The sequence below is a fragment of the Lepus europaeus genome, chromosome 16, assembly GCF_033115175.1.
Source record: "Lepus europaeus isolate LE1 chromosome 16, mLepTim1.pri, whole genome shotgun sequence".
Taxonomy (NCBI): domain Eukaryota; kingdom Metazoa; phylum Chordata; class Mammalia; order Lagomorpha; family Leporidae; genus Lepus; species Lepus europaeus.
The window spans coordinates 25586807-25604473 of NC_084842.1; the positions used below are offsets into that span (position 1 = coordinate 25586807).

The following is a 17667-nucleotide window of genomic DNA, read 5'->3' on the forward strand; positions in this document are numbered from 1 at the left end:
GCTTTTAGCTCACTCCGGAGGCACTGCCTGTATCGAGTTATCCAGAGTAACCCCAAAGGGTAGAGGCAGATGGGCCTGGCTAGATGAATGTGAGACAGGAAAAGGCAGGCAGGGAGCTTGGGAACAGAGAAGGCGTCGATAAAATACAGTACTGCAGTTGATGTCACGAAAAGCAACTTTGGCTCCTAAATCCCAATACACTTTTGCAGTAGAGGCATAGCCATCGCCTGCCTGGCCATTCCATCCCACTCCTTGCTGTGTTTTCTCTGTGCTCCGTGGAAGAGAGGCTGGGCCCCACCAAGAAAAGCCAACAGCGGGACTTTTCCCTGTGCACACAGCTTTGGCCAAGTTAGAGTACTGCGCAGGACATCTTTAGTCTAAATCATTCCTGCTTCTTTCAAGGCAGCCATGGGGAACGTTCATGAAGTAGGAACCTACCATGTTTCTGTAAGCTCCTCACGTGAAAATGTCAAAGTATGCGCATTTCATCGTCAGAAAGCAGGCAATGGTTCCTTGTGGTTATCTGGGACCCTCATGCCACCCACATGCACTCCACAGCAGGCTGTGGTTGTGTCTTGAAAGGGAGAGACCACACCTGCGTCCCCTGAATGTTCTCTCCCTGTGTGTCCCGACAGCGGTGCGGTCGTGAAGGCGCGAGATAAGTACCGGCATCCTGAGTGCTTCGTGTGTGCGGATTGCAACCTCAACCTCAAACAAAAGGGCTACTTCTTCGTGGAGGGGGAGCTTTACTGCGAAACTCACGCGAGAGCGCGCACGAGGCCACCCGAGGGCTACGACACCGTCACTCTGTACCCCAAAGCTTAATCCTGCGCAGGCGGAGCACGCACGCATGCACCCCGGCACACGGGCGCAGGAAGACAGAATGGCGTTGGGCAGGGGTGTCCAAACCATCAACTGCAAAGCTAGAGCTGAGGCCTTTAGACGTTTATCTTATCGTGTATTGGGGGCGGGGCGGGGAGGGGAGTGAACGGGAGAGAAACTCCTGCTATTGCACAAAAACATGCCTTTAGCTGTGTTTTACTACTCTTTTTATCTTTGGGGCTAGCAATAAAGACATTTAAAATGGAAAATTTTTATATGTCATACTCCACAATTTATATCATAACCATCAAACATGTAAACATCTAGATATTTAGGGGAGTCTGATCCTCTTTCCTTGACAAGTTCATTTAGGCAATTGCAGTAAATAACAAATAGTACTGTATTCTAACGGAGTCTGCTGTTGTCTGTGTTCTAACTATTATAATGCATGTCAGGGAGACAGTCCCTGTATTTCTCCCGTTTCCTATTCAAGTAATTATATCACTGAATGCAACAAGTCTAATAAATACATACATTTTTTAAATACCTAACGAAGTGGCATTCAATGAATTCAGATAAGAGAAACACTAATGAAGGTCTTAATAATACGTTGACACGGCCGGCACCGTGGCTTACCGGGTTCTAGTCCCGGTCGGGGCGCCGGATTCTGTCCCGGTTGCTCCTCTTCCAGTCCAGCTCTCTGCTATGGCCCGGGAAGGCAGTGGAGGATGGCCCAAGTCCTTGGGTCCTGCACCCGCATGGGAGACCAGGATAAGTACCTGGCTCTTGGCTTCTGATCAGGGCAGCGCGCCGGCCATGGCGGCCATTGGAGGGTGAACCAACGGCAAAGGAAGACCTTTCTCTCTGTCTCTCTCTCTCACCGTCCACTCTGCCTGTCAAAAAAATTTAAAAAAATAATAATAATACGTTGACACATACACTAACAAATATTTTAGGAAAAATGTGGCTTCTTCAGTTTTTATAACTCGCAGTTTCTTATAAACCAGAACTGTCTGCTGATAGGATGGGTGTTTAAATTTGCTAGTTAAAAGTAATTTACTCTCTTTCCAATTAAAACAGTTTCTTTTGCTTTGACATAGGCTCTTTCAACTTAAACATCTCTTTTGGGTAAATATTCATTTAAACGAAAGGTTCGGAATCCATCAGGGCTGTTTCTCTGTGCTCAATGGTTTACCATTGAGGGAAATAAGTCCACCTGAGACCACCTCCCCACCAGAGGATGGATTCAGAAACATGAAGGAAGCAGAAAGTGAAACATTTATTGTTACTTGGTCTGAAGCGCAGTGGCCCACAGGTGGGAGCACACCTCCCTTAGAAATTCAGCTCCTTTTACCCTACCACACAGAGGTACCTTCCCCCAGTTCCTTGTTGGTTGAGCAACTTGGGAGGTAAAATCTAAATTTGACATGGTACCTAAAGGGTGGGGTAAAGGGGATGAGTGTGTTTGGGCAGATTTAGCACAGGGGAGGGAGGGAGGGAGTTACACTGACTACAGCAGGGCTTCCAGGACCTGAGATGGGAGAGCACTGTGCACTGTGTACCAGGCATGAGGTGGTTACAGATTACAAAATTACTGAAGGTTACAAAGATAACAAGTGGTGCTCTGTTTGCAAAGCAAGCTCAGCAACTGTCCTACCTTGGGGTTTTTGCAACCTTCCTTCCTACTTGTTACTGAGGCCCAGTATAATGATTGCACTAAGACAGCTAAGTCTCTTAGGAAAATACACCATGAGGTCATTTCTCACAACCACCCCCTCCAGTGGCATCTCTGACAATTCAGGAACTCTCCCAAGAAAGGCATGAGCTGCTGTTGTCCAGAGGTTCTGCTTGTAGCCACTGCTGAGATCCATGTTTCCCTTGTGGTCTGTTTTCTTGACATAGTTGGAGCCAGGCAATAACCCGGCCTCCACTATCACCTCCAAAACTCTTGGCCCAGCCTCCCTGAAGTCGTAGATCCTTTGCACCTCGGCTGTGAACACTGTGTACCCCTACCACTCCCCAGCTCAGGCAGCCTGCCATGCAGATTCTGCTGGGAGTTACCTGGCCTCTTCCAAAGTGGCCCCACGGCAATGCCCTTGACTTACATCTCTCATCTACTTTCCATGCTCCTCACTGGGGACACACAGAAAGTTTTGAAGCTTTCTCCTCAAAGTACAAACCTTGGCAAGTCAGCAGAATGAGGAGGTGGGGAGGTGGGGAAGTGGGGACTGTCTGGAGCCCTCTGATACAATTTTGAAGCTTCAAATTTCAAAAGAATTCTAAATTCATGCATAATTATGTAATAATGTGCATTTACCATGAATCTTTTAAAGACCCCTTTTATGTATGGATTTTAAAAAGGTTTTGAATCAAAATAAGCACCTTTTAATTCCATTTTTCAAGAGCTTTTTGAAGTGTCTTCATTGCCATGGAAAAGACTGAAACCAACCCAATTACTCCCTAGAATCTTGAAAAGATGGGATCTGACAGCATCAGGCGTTTCTGGACTGGAGTAGAAAGGTCGGATGACGATAGGGAGGATTGAGAAGGAGTCCCTGAGAAGCACTTCACCCTCAAGGTCTCCCTGTCCCCCTGACACACACATTCGATGACGTTTCCTAGCGAGTATGCTGGGTATCACTGGAAACATTGAGACAAATCTCTGAATTAAAGACAGAAGCACAGTTGACAATATGTGTACCATACTGAAAAAAAGACAAAAATGAAAGACTCCTGAGCAATCTTCACATTGGATACTGTATATTGCATATATTCTTAAAATTATATTTTATATGTTATGTAGTCAAGTACATGATGGACTACTTAAGTTCAAATGTTTAAAAAACTTTTTGTAGTTAAAAAAGTATAATTCTAATCTAAAATTTAGGAAGAACAGGGCTTAAATTTGATAACTTACACTGTGTGATTAAGGCTGTGAAGCATCTCCCAAAATGAAATGTTTATTATTTTGAATAAAAAATATTCTTTTGGCATAATCATAGAGGATTACTATGAAATTAATAAATAGTAATGAATGTTTTATGAAAATTGTTTTAATATGTATAAGGTACAGACTGAAAACATCAATGTTGAAATGAAGAGGAATTAAAACTTTTTTTTAAATAGCAAACAAAAAAGAAAACAGTATTTTCCCCATCCAAGCATTTTTGTCCTTCACACCAAGAATTCTATAGGAATTCAGGCCATGAACAAAGAATGCCAAATAATATTATTAGAAAACAGATTTAGTCACTGTGTTTGGATTTAGAGTTAAAAGCCAATAATAATCCATGCAACTATGATGGCGAATTGGGCATCTATGAACTTTGCACTGATGATTAACTAAATTGCTGTTTGTTCAAAGTAAACAGGATAGAGTTGCTATACTCTCTATCAATATGGTGACTGCTTGGATGACAGCAATTTTAGTAACCACATAATTTTGCACCTGAGTAAACAAAGAAGAATGAAGCTTAATGGCCAAAGTGACCCACAGTTTACTCATCTTTTCATGAGATAATGTTTCTCAGGGGCCCAACCCGGGAGCTCTCCACGATAAGCAGAAAGGAGCTTTGGCTGTCTTCTGTTAACAACTCTAGTTGCCAGTTTGTCAAGTTGCCCATTAAACAGATCTCATTTCAGTCCTCAGAAAAACTACCACTCATAACCATTACTCTTCAATAAATCATGTCATTATGGCCAAATGTTCTTTTCTTACGCTGTGTCATCTGTATCTTAAGCATAAATTTTTTTAAAAAAAAAGATTGAAGAAAGAATAAGGACTTTCAGATAACTCAAGTAAATAAGCAATTTCCTGACCTATGTGACTATTTCAAGATAATGCTCTTAGGTCTCTACTCATTTTGAAGAACACTAAATAAAGACTTACGAGGCACCTGCCTAGTAAGAAATGTTGAAGTCTAGACAGAAAAAGATAAGCTTTTGAATACTTTTTGTCTATATTTATAAATGTACATTTTAAAACAAAGCATCTCTTTGAATTAGTTGCTTGGGGCCAGTGTTGTGGTGTAGTGGTTAAGCCTCCAGAGTTCAGCATCCCATGTGGGCACTGGTTCCCAGCTGCTCCACTTGTGATACAGCTCCCTACTTATGGCCGGGGAAGTTGGCAGCAGAAGTTGGCCCAAGTGTTTGGGCCTCTGCCACCCACGTAGGAGACCCAGATGAAGCTCTTAACTCCTGGCTTTGGACTCGACTAGCCATGGTTGTTGAGGCCATTTGGGAAGTGAAACAGGTAGATGGAAGAACTCTCTAACTCTGACTTTCAAGTAAATAAATAAACCTTGTGTTTAAAAAAAGTGGCTGCTTTATCATATTTTTTTAGATTTTTTTTAGTAATATAATTTATTTTAGAAAGACATAAAACCAGGCATAAGCATTAGCTTTTTAAAAATACCTGAAAACTTGACCTAAGTGTGCAAATAATGTCTAACAGTATGTTTTAATTTGAATAAGGCACACCTTAACTTACAAGAGCCAAAAGGACAATTCCATTATCCATTATCTGAAGAATAATACAATATCCAAAACCAAATTGTTACCCCTATCATAAGTCCCTTGTTTGAACATATTTTAAATTAAAATTAAATAAAACACCAATATTGATATGGAGTGAAAATTACTTCATTCATTCATTTCTTCAATTATTCATCTGATTAAGTGAATAAGAATACACAGGATATTTACCTCTCTTCCAAAAGCAAATTATGTTGTGACTTTGAGAATTTCTTCCCACAAGACAAAGTTCCCCTTCCACCTCATTTTCTGAAGAATTCAAATTAAAAAGCACAGGTGTGGATATAACTCGTCAGATGTGTCTGTATGTACCAAGGTGTGCACATATCTGAGGTTCATCATTGCACTGAGGATGTGTGACCAATGTCACATGCAGGAGCCTGCACTATGTACAGTTATATGATGCGACCAGTAACCACACAGAGAGGTGCCCAACATCATTAGTCATTATGGAAGTACAACTCAAAACCACAATGAGATAGCACTTCATTCTCACTAGGATGACTATAATTGAAAAGACAGATTAATATAACATATGTTATAGATTGGTCTAAGTTTAAAAGGAGTGATATAAATAACATCAAGTACCCAGTAAAAATAATATAATTAAAAAGGAAAGAAAGACCAACATGGGAAGCAGTCCACACAGCAGACTCCTAGAATGATATTCGCTGTAAATAACATTCTGACCTCAGAATCAGCCCTTGAGGGTTCCTGGTCAGGCTGAAAGGCCTGCAAGAACATTTCAAGCATGGAAAGCCAAGACTCTGTGACAAAAAATTATCCTACATGGAGGATCTCTGTGAGACCTCAGAGGAAAGAAAGGGTCATCAAAGAAGGATACACTCTTCTCTGAAGGGAGGAGAGAAATCCACTTTGCTTATTGCCCAATCCAAATACTGATGGAGTCTGTGGTCACCAAAGGCTTCCAGAGCCTTGGCAGCCCATGGCAATAGCCTCGGATAATCACTGACATCATAAAAAAGACTATTAATTGTTAAAGGAACAACAGAAGTCACTGTGCACTTGCTCCCCATGTAGGACCCCTGTCCCTGATGAATTATAATGAGAATCAACTGCAGATTTTCTCCCCAAACTGTACTCTATATGTTGTGTGTGTGCGTGGGTGCAAATTGTTGAAGTCTATGCTTAGCATGGAGTTAGTCCTCTGCATATAAAGTCATACTAAAAATGAACCATAATGAAGAAGGAGATGGCAGATGGAGATGGAAGTGGGATGGGAGCTGTGGCGTGGTGCGGTTTGGGGGAAAGAAGCACTATATTCCTAAAGTTTTATCTATGAAAAAATGTATTCATTAAATAAAAACTAAAAAAATATAAATATAACATATGTTAAGGAATGTGGGGAACACTGGTAGGAATATAAAACTATGTAGCTGTTTTGGAAAACAGTTCGATCATTTCTCAAAATCTTGAACATAGGATTACCAAATGACCTGACATTTCTCTACCTAGTATGAGTACATACAAAAGAAAATGAAAACATAGGTCCACATAAACTCATACATAAGTGTTCCTAGCAATGTTATTCTTAATAGCCAAAAAGTGAGAACAATGCCAAGTTCACTGATGAATGGCTAAACAAAATGTCCTGAGGTACCATTCAGCCTTTAAAAGGAATGGAGTACTGATATACATGCTACCACAGGAACACAAAGACAGATCCAAGGCTTCTCCTGTAGCAAGTGGTACAGCCAGAATTTGAACCTGGGTGGTCTGGTTGTAGAACCCATGCTCTTTGCTTTTAATTTGGGATGATTGTAAGGTTTTCATGGGACAAGAAGACCCTCGGTAAGCTCTGGAGAAATCCCATTGAATGTTAATTTACTCCAGGTATTAGAGCTTGGTTGCTACAAAAATGGGGTTTGGACTCAGGCAGAGCTAACTGAATCCCAGCTCTATATATTCTAGCTGGAAGATACAGGGAAATCATAAAACCCCTCTAGTCCTCAGTGTCATCAACCATGGATTAGGATAGTCATGGGGTAGGTACTTCATCTAGCAGGTGAGATTCCTGCATGCCCTATCAGAGTACCTGAATTCGAGTTCCAGCTCTGCTCCTGATTCCAGCTTCTAGACCCTAGGAAACAGCAGCTGATGGCCCAAGTATGAGGTCCTTGCCTCCCATGTGGGAGACCTGGAATTCAACCCTGATTGCTGGCTTTGTTTTGGCCCAGTCTCAGCTCTGAGGGCTTTTGGGGAGTGAACCAGCAGACAAGAGCACTCTCTCCCCCCTTCTCTTTCAGTCTCTCTCACTCCTAAGAAAGAAAGAGAGAGAGAGGGAAATAAAGAGGGAAGGGGAGGGGAGGGGAGGGGAGGGAATAAAAATAGGACAATCCTACTTAACAGAGTTGTTGTAAGGATTAAATTAAGGTACTTTGTATAAAATTATTGAACATATTACCTTTCAAGCAATGTGTAAACCCTTATTCATAATGTAAACCCACACTATTATTACATATACTTCTCACTGTTCAATCCCAGATACAAAACAATGTTCTTATTTTTTCTAATTATCCTTGGATATCAAAAACCCAGGGCTGATGAAATAAACACGATTGTGTCAAGTTGGAAGGCTCCTATAGCTGAAAGGAGAGTTGAAATTTCTCACTGAATCTAATCAAGTTCATGAGACTCACTTGAACTTTTCTTCATTTGAGGAAGATAATTTTTAAAAGCCTGAGCTAAGGCTGGCATTGGCCTAGGACCTAGGCCACAAGTTAAAATGTCCACATCCCATGTCAGAGTACCTGTGTTCCAGTTCTGTCTCAGCTCCTGGTTCCCTGGGAGGAATGAAGGTAGCTCCATTAAGGGGATTCTTGTCACCCACAAGGGAGACCTGGATTCAGTTCCTGACTTCCAGGTTCAGCCCTACCCAGTACCAGCAGGCATTTGGGAAGTGAGTCTGTGGGTGGGAGCTCTATTCTTTCTCCTTTCTCTCTCTCTCAAATAAACAGTTTTTACAAAGGAAATCTTGAGATGACATGCAATGTGACTCTACCAAAGACTCACTGGCAATATTCTCTCTTATGCCAAATGGCAATTTCAGAGCAGTTCTTGGGTACTTTAAGGGTTAGAGTGTTACAGGAATCAAAGTTGACTCTGAATAAGAATTCCAGTTTCTCACGCAAAGCAAAGAATGTCAGCAACAACAATAACAACTATCAGTTATATTATTGTAGGCATAAAGACTATAGACTAGATATATTTTAATGTATGTATATTTTTGTTGACTGATTACATAATTCCTGACAATATAATATTAGTCATGTTCATATGTTATTTTTTATCTTAATTACAACTTTGTCAAATAATTATTATACCCATGGGGAAAAGCTTCACAGTTTGACTTTTTGTATAGAGTCAAACTAAAGGAAAATACAGCATTTAAACTTAGTAACAGGGGCCAGTGCTGTGGCATAGTAAAGCCATTGCCTTCAGTGCCAGCATCCCATATAGGCACTGGTTCAAGTCTCGGCTGCTCCACTTCCGATCCAGCTCTCTGCTATGGCCTGGGAAAGCAGTAGAAGATGGCCCAAGTGCTTGAACCCTACACCCAGCATAAGCTCCTGACTCCTGGCTTCAGATTGGTTCAGTTCTAGCCATTGGGGCCATTTGGGGAGTGAACCAGCAGATGGAAGACCTCTCTCTCTCTCTCTCTCTCCCTCTGCCTCTGCTTCTGCCTCTGCCTCTCTGTAACTCTGCCTTTCAAATAAATAAATAAATAAATAAATCTTTTTTAAAAGATTCAATAATACTCCCTAGTAATAAGGAATATTGTTTGGAAATCTTTAAACCTATGAAGTCTAGGCTGGCACTGCGGCTCACTAGGCTAATCCTCCACCTGTGGCGTCGGCACACCAGGTTCTAGGCCCGGTTGGGGTGCTGGATTCTGTCCCGGTTGCCCCTCTTTCCAGGCCAGCTCTCTGCTCTGGCCCGGGAAGGCAGTGGAGGATGGCCCAAGTCCTTGGGCCCTGCACCCCATGGGAGACCAGGAGAAGCACCTGGCTTCTGCCTTCGGCAGCACGCCGGCCGTGGCGGCCATTGGAGGGTGAACCAACAGCAAAGGAAGACCTTTCTCTCTGTCTCTCACTGTCCACTCTGCCTGTCAAAAAAAAAAAAAAAAACCTATGAAGTCTAAATAGTACAGTGGGCTGGTGCTGTGGTGCAATAGTTTAAGTTAACCTGCAATGTCTGCATCTCATATGAGTGCTGGTTCAAGTCCTGTATGCTTGCTTCCAATCTAGCTTCCTGCTATTATGCCTGAGAAAGCAGTGAAACATGGCCCAAATTCTTGAACCACTGCCACCCATGTGAGAGACCTGGATAGAGTTCCTGGCTCCTGCCTTGGGCCTGGCCCAGACCCAGCTGTTGGAGCCACTTGGGGAATGAACCAGCAGACGGAAGATCTCTCTCTCTCTCTCATGCTGTCTCTCTCTCTCTCTCTCTCTCTCTCTCTCTATATATATATATATATATATATATATATATATATATAAAACTCTGCCTTTCAAATAAGTCTTGATACATAAATATTATATTCCATCTTCTCTATAGCATTATTTTATTTATATCACCATTAACTTATAGCCCATGTTTGTTCTCTTTAGAACAAAGATCTCTTCTTCCATGAGTGAAGGAAGAAGTACTGAGGAACAATAAAAAATTAAGAAATGATTAATAATTAAGTAAGCCTTGTGGTGCAGCAGGTTAAGCCATCACCTGTGATGCCAGCATACCATATGAGAGTGCCAGTGTGAGTCTTGGCTGCTCTACTTCCAATCCAGTTACCTGCTAATGTGTCTGAGAAAGCAGCAGAAGATGGCCCAAATGTTTGGGTCCCTGCCACCCATGTCAGAGATCTAGATGGAATTCTAGGCACCTGTCTTTGACCTGGCCCAGGGCCAGCCATTGTGTCCATTTGAGGAAAGAATCACCAGATGGAAGATTCCTTTCTGTATATGTATCTCGGTCCCTCTGCCTTTAAAAAAAATAAAGCTTTAAAAAATTAGAATATTAAGGTATCAGGGAAGAACTCTGGGTAAAGACTTGGATTCTAATTGCAGCTCTGCCACCGGCTTCAACTTCCTCATCTGCAGAATGAGGGAGATGGACTGAATGATCTCTGAGACCTCTGGCAGCTCATTCCATGATGTGCACTGGGTGCTGTTCTCATCAGTGTTACTATTCCATTTAGTGAGGACATGCTGATAGTGCGGTCATGTACTACTGACATGCTGATAGTGTGGTTCAGTGTACTACTACTATTATTTATTAATAGTGGTATGGTATTAAGAGTATACTATAGTGTAATACTATAGTATATTATATATATAGTATATATTATAGTATAGTATTAATAGTAGTATTAATAGACAGAGCTCCCCTCCACCAGTTACTCTCCAAATACCCAAAGCAGCCAGGGCTGGGCCATGCTGAAGCCTGGAGTCAGGAACTCAACACATGTCTCCCATGTGGGCGGCAGGAACCCAGTTACTGAACCTTCACTGCTCAGGGTTTTCTTTAGCAGGATGTTGGTGCCAGGAGCCAGAGCTGGGAACCAAACACAGGCACTCCGTTGTGGGATGCAGGTGTTTTAACTACTAGGCTAAATGCCCGCTCCCCTTGGTTCAGTTTAGAAAGTGAGTTTCCCCTGAGTAAGACCAGAAGAAACTTGGTTCTCTGACATTCTTTCTGGTACAATTTAGAAATAAGTTTCTTACTGTTCCATGGTCAGAGATACTGCCTTTGATTTACGCCATGCCTCACAATAGAAGTTAAGCGAGGAACACAGATTTATCATTGCAAATTCATTAGATCCATTGGAAATACACATTTATGCTATCTTTACTTTTTTTTTTTTTTTTTTTTTTTTTGACAGGCAGAGTGGATAGTGAGAGAGAGACAGAGAGAAAGGTCTTCCTTTTTGCCGTTGGTTCACCCTCCAATGGCCGCCGCGGTAGCGCACTGCGGCCGGCGCACCGCGCTGATCCGATGGCAGGAGCCAGGTGCTTCTCCTGGTCTCCCATGGGGTGCAGGGCCCAAACACTTGGGCCATCCTCCACTGCACTCCCTGGCCACAGCAGAGAGCTGGCCTGGAAGAGGGGCAACCAGGACAGGATCGGTGCCCCAACCGGGACTAGAACCTGGTGTGCCGGCGCCGCAAGGCGGAGGATTAGCCTAGTGAGCCGCGGCGCCGGCCTATGCTATCTTTATAAAGCAAGGGAAACCTACCAGGCGTAACAAAGTCACTTAAGGCAGCACCCTTCCTCAAGTGTGTCACAACCAGACAGCAGGTTAGCATCAGCAAGCAGGGCACTCGTGACCTGGGTTGAAGACTGCCCAGTTTCAAAGCAGCTGCAGAGACTATCACCTCCAAATGTACTCAAAATGATCAACAACCACACACCCTCAGGAAACTCCTCAAGCAGACACTCATCTGGAGTAAGTGCCTTCTTAGAGAGAAAGTGCACTTCCTGTCGCTTCTGCCTGTCATCTCTACCCAATAGCAAACCTTTCCACCAACAGGCTGTCAGTCCCCCGTCTTCTTCTTGCTCCATGTCATATTCCTCAAGTTCTTTTTCCAACTTGGGCTTCTACTCAGTCTCCCTTTGCCACTGACTCGCATTTGCAGCCTACACACATGCTCTTGTACTCTACCCCAGGCTATACAACATCTCACTCCCTAGCATCTGTTCTTTCTCAAGCTTCCATGATATTTCTCCATACCTGTGACTTTAGCACACCAAATTTCTCAGAGTGAAACTATCTCTACTAAGTATCCCACCACCCGATCCAGTAGTCCTCTTAAAAGCAGCAATCAAGAGGCATGTGTTTGGTGCAGTGGTTAACTGCTGTTTGGGATGTCCACACCTCATATCCCAGTACCTGGGTTTGAGTCCCAGCTCAGCTCCTGATTGCAGTTTTCCAGTAATGCATACCTTAAGGAGCATCAGATGATGGCTCAAGAATTTGGGTCCCTGTCATCCACATGGAAGACTCAGATTGAGTTCCCACCTCACAGCTTCAGCCAGGCCAAGCCCTGGTTATAGTGGGCATTTGGGGAGTGAGTCAGTGAATGGGAACTACCTCCCCCCATACTTGCTGTCTTTCAATTAAATAACATAAATTTTTTAAATCAAAAAGTAAGAGGCCAGCACTGTGGCGCAGTGGATTAAAGCTTCACTGCAGCCTCAGTCTCCTTTATGGGTGCCAGTTCAAGTCCCGGCTGCTCCAGCTCTCTGCTGTGGCCTGGGAAAGCAGTAGAAGATGGCCCAAGTCCTTGGGCCTCTGCACCCTTGTGGGAGACCTGGAAGAAGCTCCTGGCTCCTGGCTTCAGATCGGCACAGCTTGGGCCATTGCAGCCATCTGGGGAGTGAACTAGTGGATGGAGGACCTCTCTCTCCCTCCCTCCCTCCCTCCCTCCCTCCCTCCCTCCGCCTCTCTGTAACTCTGACTTTCAAATAAATAAATAAAATCTTTTAAAAAAATTGAAAAAGTTAAAGCAGCAATCAACTGCCTAAGAGCTAAAACGGGAATATCCATAGTGAGCTATAGCATTCAATTCTCTTTTACAGATAAAATCAGGTTAAAATGGAAGGCTGAGTGGAAGGTTGTTTGCATTTGGATGAAGCTTTCATCTGTGGCAGGCACTCAAGACTTCCTAAGTTACTAGTACAAGGATTCCCCTCCAGGATCAAAACACAAGCCAAGGGACAACTGCCCAAATTTATTACATCCTAAGGATGATTTGGTCACTTCTTCATACTACTATCGATTTCATCTATGATTAATGGCAGTCTTGTAATCTCAGATTTCAAAACCCAGAGGAATTTTAGTCTGGTAATATGTGGCTAAGAATAGATTTGACTAGCTTGTTTTTGTGCAATGCTCTTGAGTTTGTTCCAGATTCTTGAATCTGCAGCTGTTAGTCAACAGGTGAGAGTAAATTCTCCACAAGTAGCCACTATTTGAAATTTTTGAAATATTGCCACTCACAGGTTTTTTTTTTTTAATTTGGTAGCACATATTCTAATTCTGTCCTTTAGCAATGATCATCACTATCAAAAAAGTAAAAGAATTTTTCAGGGAAGCTGGTGGACTGGCTGACATACACAAGAAAACATATTCGCTTACAGAATATGCTCTACTGCCTACCTGATGGGAGGCCGAGTGAAAGAGAAGCAGCCTTACCACATGAGAAGGCAGTGCAGGACAAGGGTGGTATATCAGGAAACAGAGCTTTTAGCTAGCATTAAATATATTTCTCTCTCCTTCATGCTTTTGTAAAATTTAGGTGAAATATTGACCTATCTCACAGAATTACAACTTGTTAGGAGAGCAGGGTGGGGAGACCTTTAACATAGGCTGATTTGGGCAAAGCCCAAGTTTTAGCACCAGGAATTCTAATGCTGACCAATTTTAAAGAGCTTTTGAAAAGTTCCTTACCCATAAATTTTCCTTCATGTAATTCTGGGAAACACCTTTTTTCATGAAATTCTACAATTCTTGTCACCATGAGGTATAAGCAAGACTATTTTGGGAAAGGTGTTTGGCCTGGCATTTAAGATCTCAGTTGAGATACCTGCATCTCATAATGGAGTACCTATGCGCAGTACCTAGCCCCACTGCTGACTCGAGCTTACTGCAAATACAGACCCTGTCAGGCAGTAGTGATGATTCACATAGTTGTGGGAGACCTGGACTGCGTTCTAGGTACTGGATTTGGTCTAGCCAAGACCCAGCTGTTGTATCTGAGGAGTGAACCCACAGAAGGGAGCTGTCTCTGTCTTCCTCTCTCTACATCTCAAATAAATAAAAATAAAAAAGTTTTTTAAAAAAAGAAAAACAGAAGTAAACTTTTTTAAAGAAAGCATGTTTCATCAAAAACTTAATATTGAAGGGATAATTACATTATGGGAGAAGGAAATTTAGCATTCCCAGAGTAAGTGTTTTGATATGGTAAACTTTTTTTTTTCACCTATATCAAATGAGACAATGAAGTATTCAGCATCACAAGATCAGGAAAAGTCTGGACAAATGGGTTGCATATTTTTTCCAAGCTTTTCAGAAACTCATTAGCTCTTTATTCCCACATATTGAAAATCTGAACGCTTAGAAGACTGGATGCTCAATAGTAGTGGAAGAATCTGAGAATCTCAGGTTTCCACTGGTCTCACTCAAGAAAACAGAACTTCCTCCGTTCTGGAAGTTTAAAGAAAATTGCACTGCATTTTTTTGATCTCAGTTAATTCTAATTTGCTTCCTGAGAAGCAGGTAATCACTTTATGGAACCTTAACCATTTGGCATTGTGGAGCACTGGGATCCAGAGTGTAGACTGAAAGCACATGTAAGAGAAGCACACTTCTGGCCGGCGCCGCGGCTCTCTAGGCTAATCCTCCGCCTTGCGGCGCCGGCACACCGGGTTCTAGTCCCAGTCAGGGCACCGATCCTGTCCCGGTTGCCCCTCTTCCAGGCCAGCTCTCTGCTGTGGCCAGCTCGTGCAGTGGAGGATGGCCCAAGTCCTTGGGCCCTGCACCCCATGGGAGACCAGGAGAAGCACCTGGCTCCTGCCTTCGGATCAGCACGGTGCGCCGGCAGCAGCGCACCTAACGCGGCGGCCATTGGAGGGTAAACCAACGGCAAAAGGAAGACCTTTCTCTCTGTCTCTCTCTCTCTCACTGTCCACTCTGCCTGTCAAAAATTAAAAAAAAAAAAAAGAGAGAGAGAAGCACACTTCTGTAACGTGTTAAAAACTACAACTGGTGTGGGAAATTATGCTTTTTACAATGAATGGTGGAGGATTGGTGAGCCTTAGGTTTATTAGAAGTGGATATTGGCCCCTACCAGCCACACCATACAAAGATCAATTTCAGAAGAGCATAAATCTAAATGTGAAAGATAACACAACAAAACTTTTTTTTTAAAAAAATGGAAGAATAATTTCTTGACCTTGCAAAAAGTGGACTTTGAGTATGTAATCCTAAGGAGGAAAGGAAGAGCACCCACATGAGAGGAAAAACTGGTGTCTGTAGTCATAGCTCAGTGGGAGCGAGCAGGTGGTCCTGCGTGGAACTGCCTGCACATGGTATCTGAGCCCAAGTAGGATGTGAGGTCGTTCACACAGAGAAGAGGCCCGGTCCTGGATGACAGAACCCAAGCAGGGTGAGCATGGTTCTAACTGGAGGATAGGCCTAATAAAAAGCTCAGCATCATGAAGTAGCAGAGAGGTGGTAGTGAGGGATATTGGAACCTGAATGTGATGACAAGTATCTCTAGATGGGGAGCAGGGTGAGGCGCTGGCTTAAGAGATGGATATGTAGGGGCCAGCACTGTGGTGCAGCAGGTTAAAGCCCTGGCCTGCATCCCCTATGGGCGTTGGTTCTAGTCCCAGCTGCTCCTCTTCCTACCCAGCTCTCTGCTATGGCCTGGGAAAGCAGTAGAAGATGGCCCAAGTCCTTAGGCCCCTGCACCCACATAGGAGACCTGGAAGAAGCTCCTGGCTTTGGATTGGTGCAGCTCTAGCTGTTGCAGCCATCTAGGGAGTGAACCAGCAGATGGAAGACCTCTCTCTCTGTCTCTACCTCTCTCTGTAACTCTGTCTTTCAAATAAATAAAATTAAATCTTTTAAAAAAGGAGGGATATTTAAATCAGTAAACCTACAGAGAACATGGGAATTTGAGAGTCATGTTTCTCTCTGTTGGTATAGAAAATTAGACACCACTGTGATGTTGAACTGGAATTGGAGGTATCATACACTTATGGTTCTCAATATATGTACAGAAATACAGAAATAAATATAGATGAAAATGTGTTCCTATGTGTGCTTGTGTGCATATGTGCACCTACACACACATACAGGCATTCTCTAGCTCTACCCACTAAGATGGCCTAGGAGTGGTTACCCTCTGATAACCATACATACACATACGCACACACACACACACACACGCTTAACACTCACATTTTGGCTTCTAGATACTATTCTCTTTTGCAAGAAACTAAGCATCCTTGGAGAAATGGCTGGTTTCAGGGCTAGGACAGGGGAATCCTAAGATGAGCCTGAAATATCTCCTTGTGTCAAGATAAGAAAGAAGTGCTTTGGTAATAAAGACATCTCAAAGTATATAACTTGTTTATCAACTAAAGAAATTGCAAATTATCAATTTGAGCTACAGTATAAATAATGTTAGTAACAGAAGATAAGCCATTGTAACTCATTTAATAATATAATATCTGAGTCCAAATAGATAATTATAAATAAATGAATTGGGTATTTACATGATTCAGACTATGTCCCCTTAAAACACTTATTAATCACTAAAGGGTCAAACCAAACTCATGTGCCTGAGAGATTCGAAGATAGTGGATTAGAGAATGACATACTATGCTAGGCTAGGGATAAACAGTGAAAAAAAAAGGAAGTGCATTCCCAGAGGAAAATTAGAGAGAGAACCACTCTGGAAATTCTACAAAAGGAAGAGGAACTCCTTGGACATGTACAGAAGGTGCAGACACAGCATGAACATGGACACAACACACAACTGCAGCAGCTGAGGCAGAGCGGGCAGCAGCTTAGAGATGGAGATGAGAACAGATTACAGCAACCAGTGTGATATAGCTGGAGGGAGAGCGGTGCTTGAGTCCAGACTGGAGTGAAATAAAGAAGGTGAAATAAAGATGTCACCACTCCCCCAGCCTTACAAAAGTTGCTTAAGGATGTGCTACACAGAGAAGCAAAGAATGATAGCCATCATTATGAAAGAATGTGAAGGCAGAAAACCCCACAGTAAAAATTTTTTTTTGACAGGCAGAGTGGATAGTGAGAGAGAGAGACAGAGAGAAAGGTCTTCCTTTTTGCCATTGGTTCACCCTCCAATGGCCGCTGCGGCCGGTGCATCGCGCTGATCCGAAGCCAGGAGCCAGGTGCTTTTCCTGGTCTCCCATACGGGTGCAGGGCCCAAGCACCTGGGCCATCCTCCACTGCCTTCCCGGGCCATAGCAGAGAGCTGGCCTGGAAGAGGGGCAACTGGGATAGAATCCGGCGCCCTAACCGGGACTAGAACCCGGTGTGCCGGCACTGCAAGGCGGAGGATTAGCCTGTTAAGCCACTGCGCCAGCTGAGAAATTTTAAAAATTGGAATATTTATGGGAAAAATGGCAGGGCCAAGACATTACTTATCAACAGTCATCTGGAATGTAAATGGCCTCAACTCTCCAGTTAAATGATACAGACTGGCTGAGTAGATTAAAAAACAGGACCCATCTATTTGCTGCCTACAAGAAACAC

At 43.1% G+C, this 17667-nt stretch overlaps 2 protein-coding genes across 3 annotated transcripts in view; both read left to right on the forward strand.

Annotated features, from left to right (window-relative positions):
• The window catches only part of PDLIM3 (PDZ and LIM domain 3), a 32140-nt gene extending 30767 nt beyond the window's left edge, over positions 1 to 1373 (forward strand). For both annotated transcript variants that reach the window (XM_062212900.1, XM_062212899.1), the window contains one exon: positions 636 to 1373. In XM_062212900.1, the coding sequence (XP_062068884.1) occupies positions 636 to 825 (190 nt within the window). In that variant the 3' untranslated portion in view covers positions 826 to 1373. The remainder of the gene's footprint in view (positions 1 to 635) is intronic.
• Positions 1374 to 13263: 11890 nt separating this feature from the next.
• The window catches only part of CCDC110 (coiled-coil domain containing 110), a 30863-nt gene continuing 26459 nt past the window's right edge, over positions 13264 to 17667 (forward strand). Inside the window, exon 1 of the mRNA XM_062213146.1 lies at positions 13264 to 13314. Coding sequence (XP_062069130.1) covers positions 13264 to 13314 — 51 coding nt within the window. The remainder of the gene's footprint in view (positions 13315 to 17667) is intronic.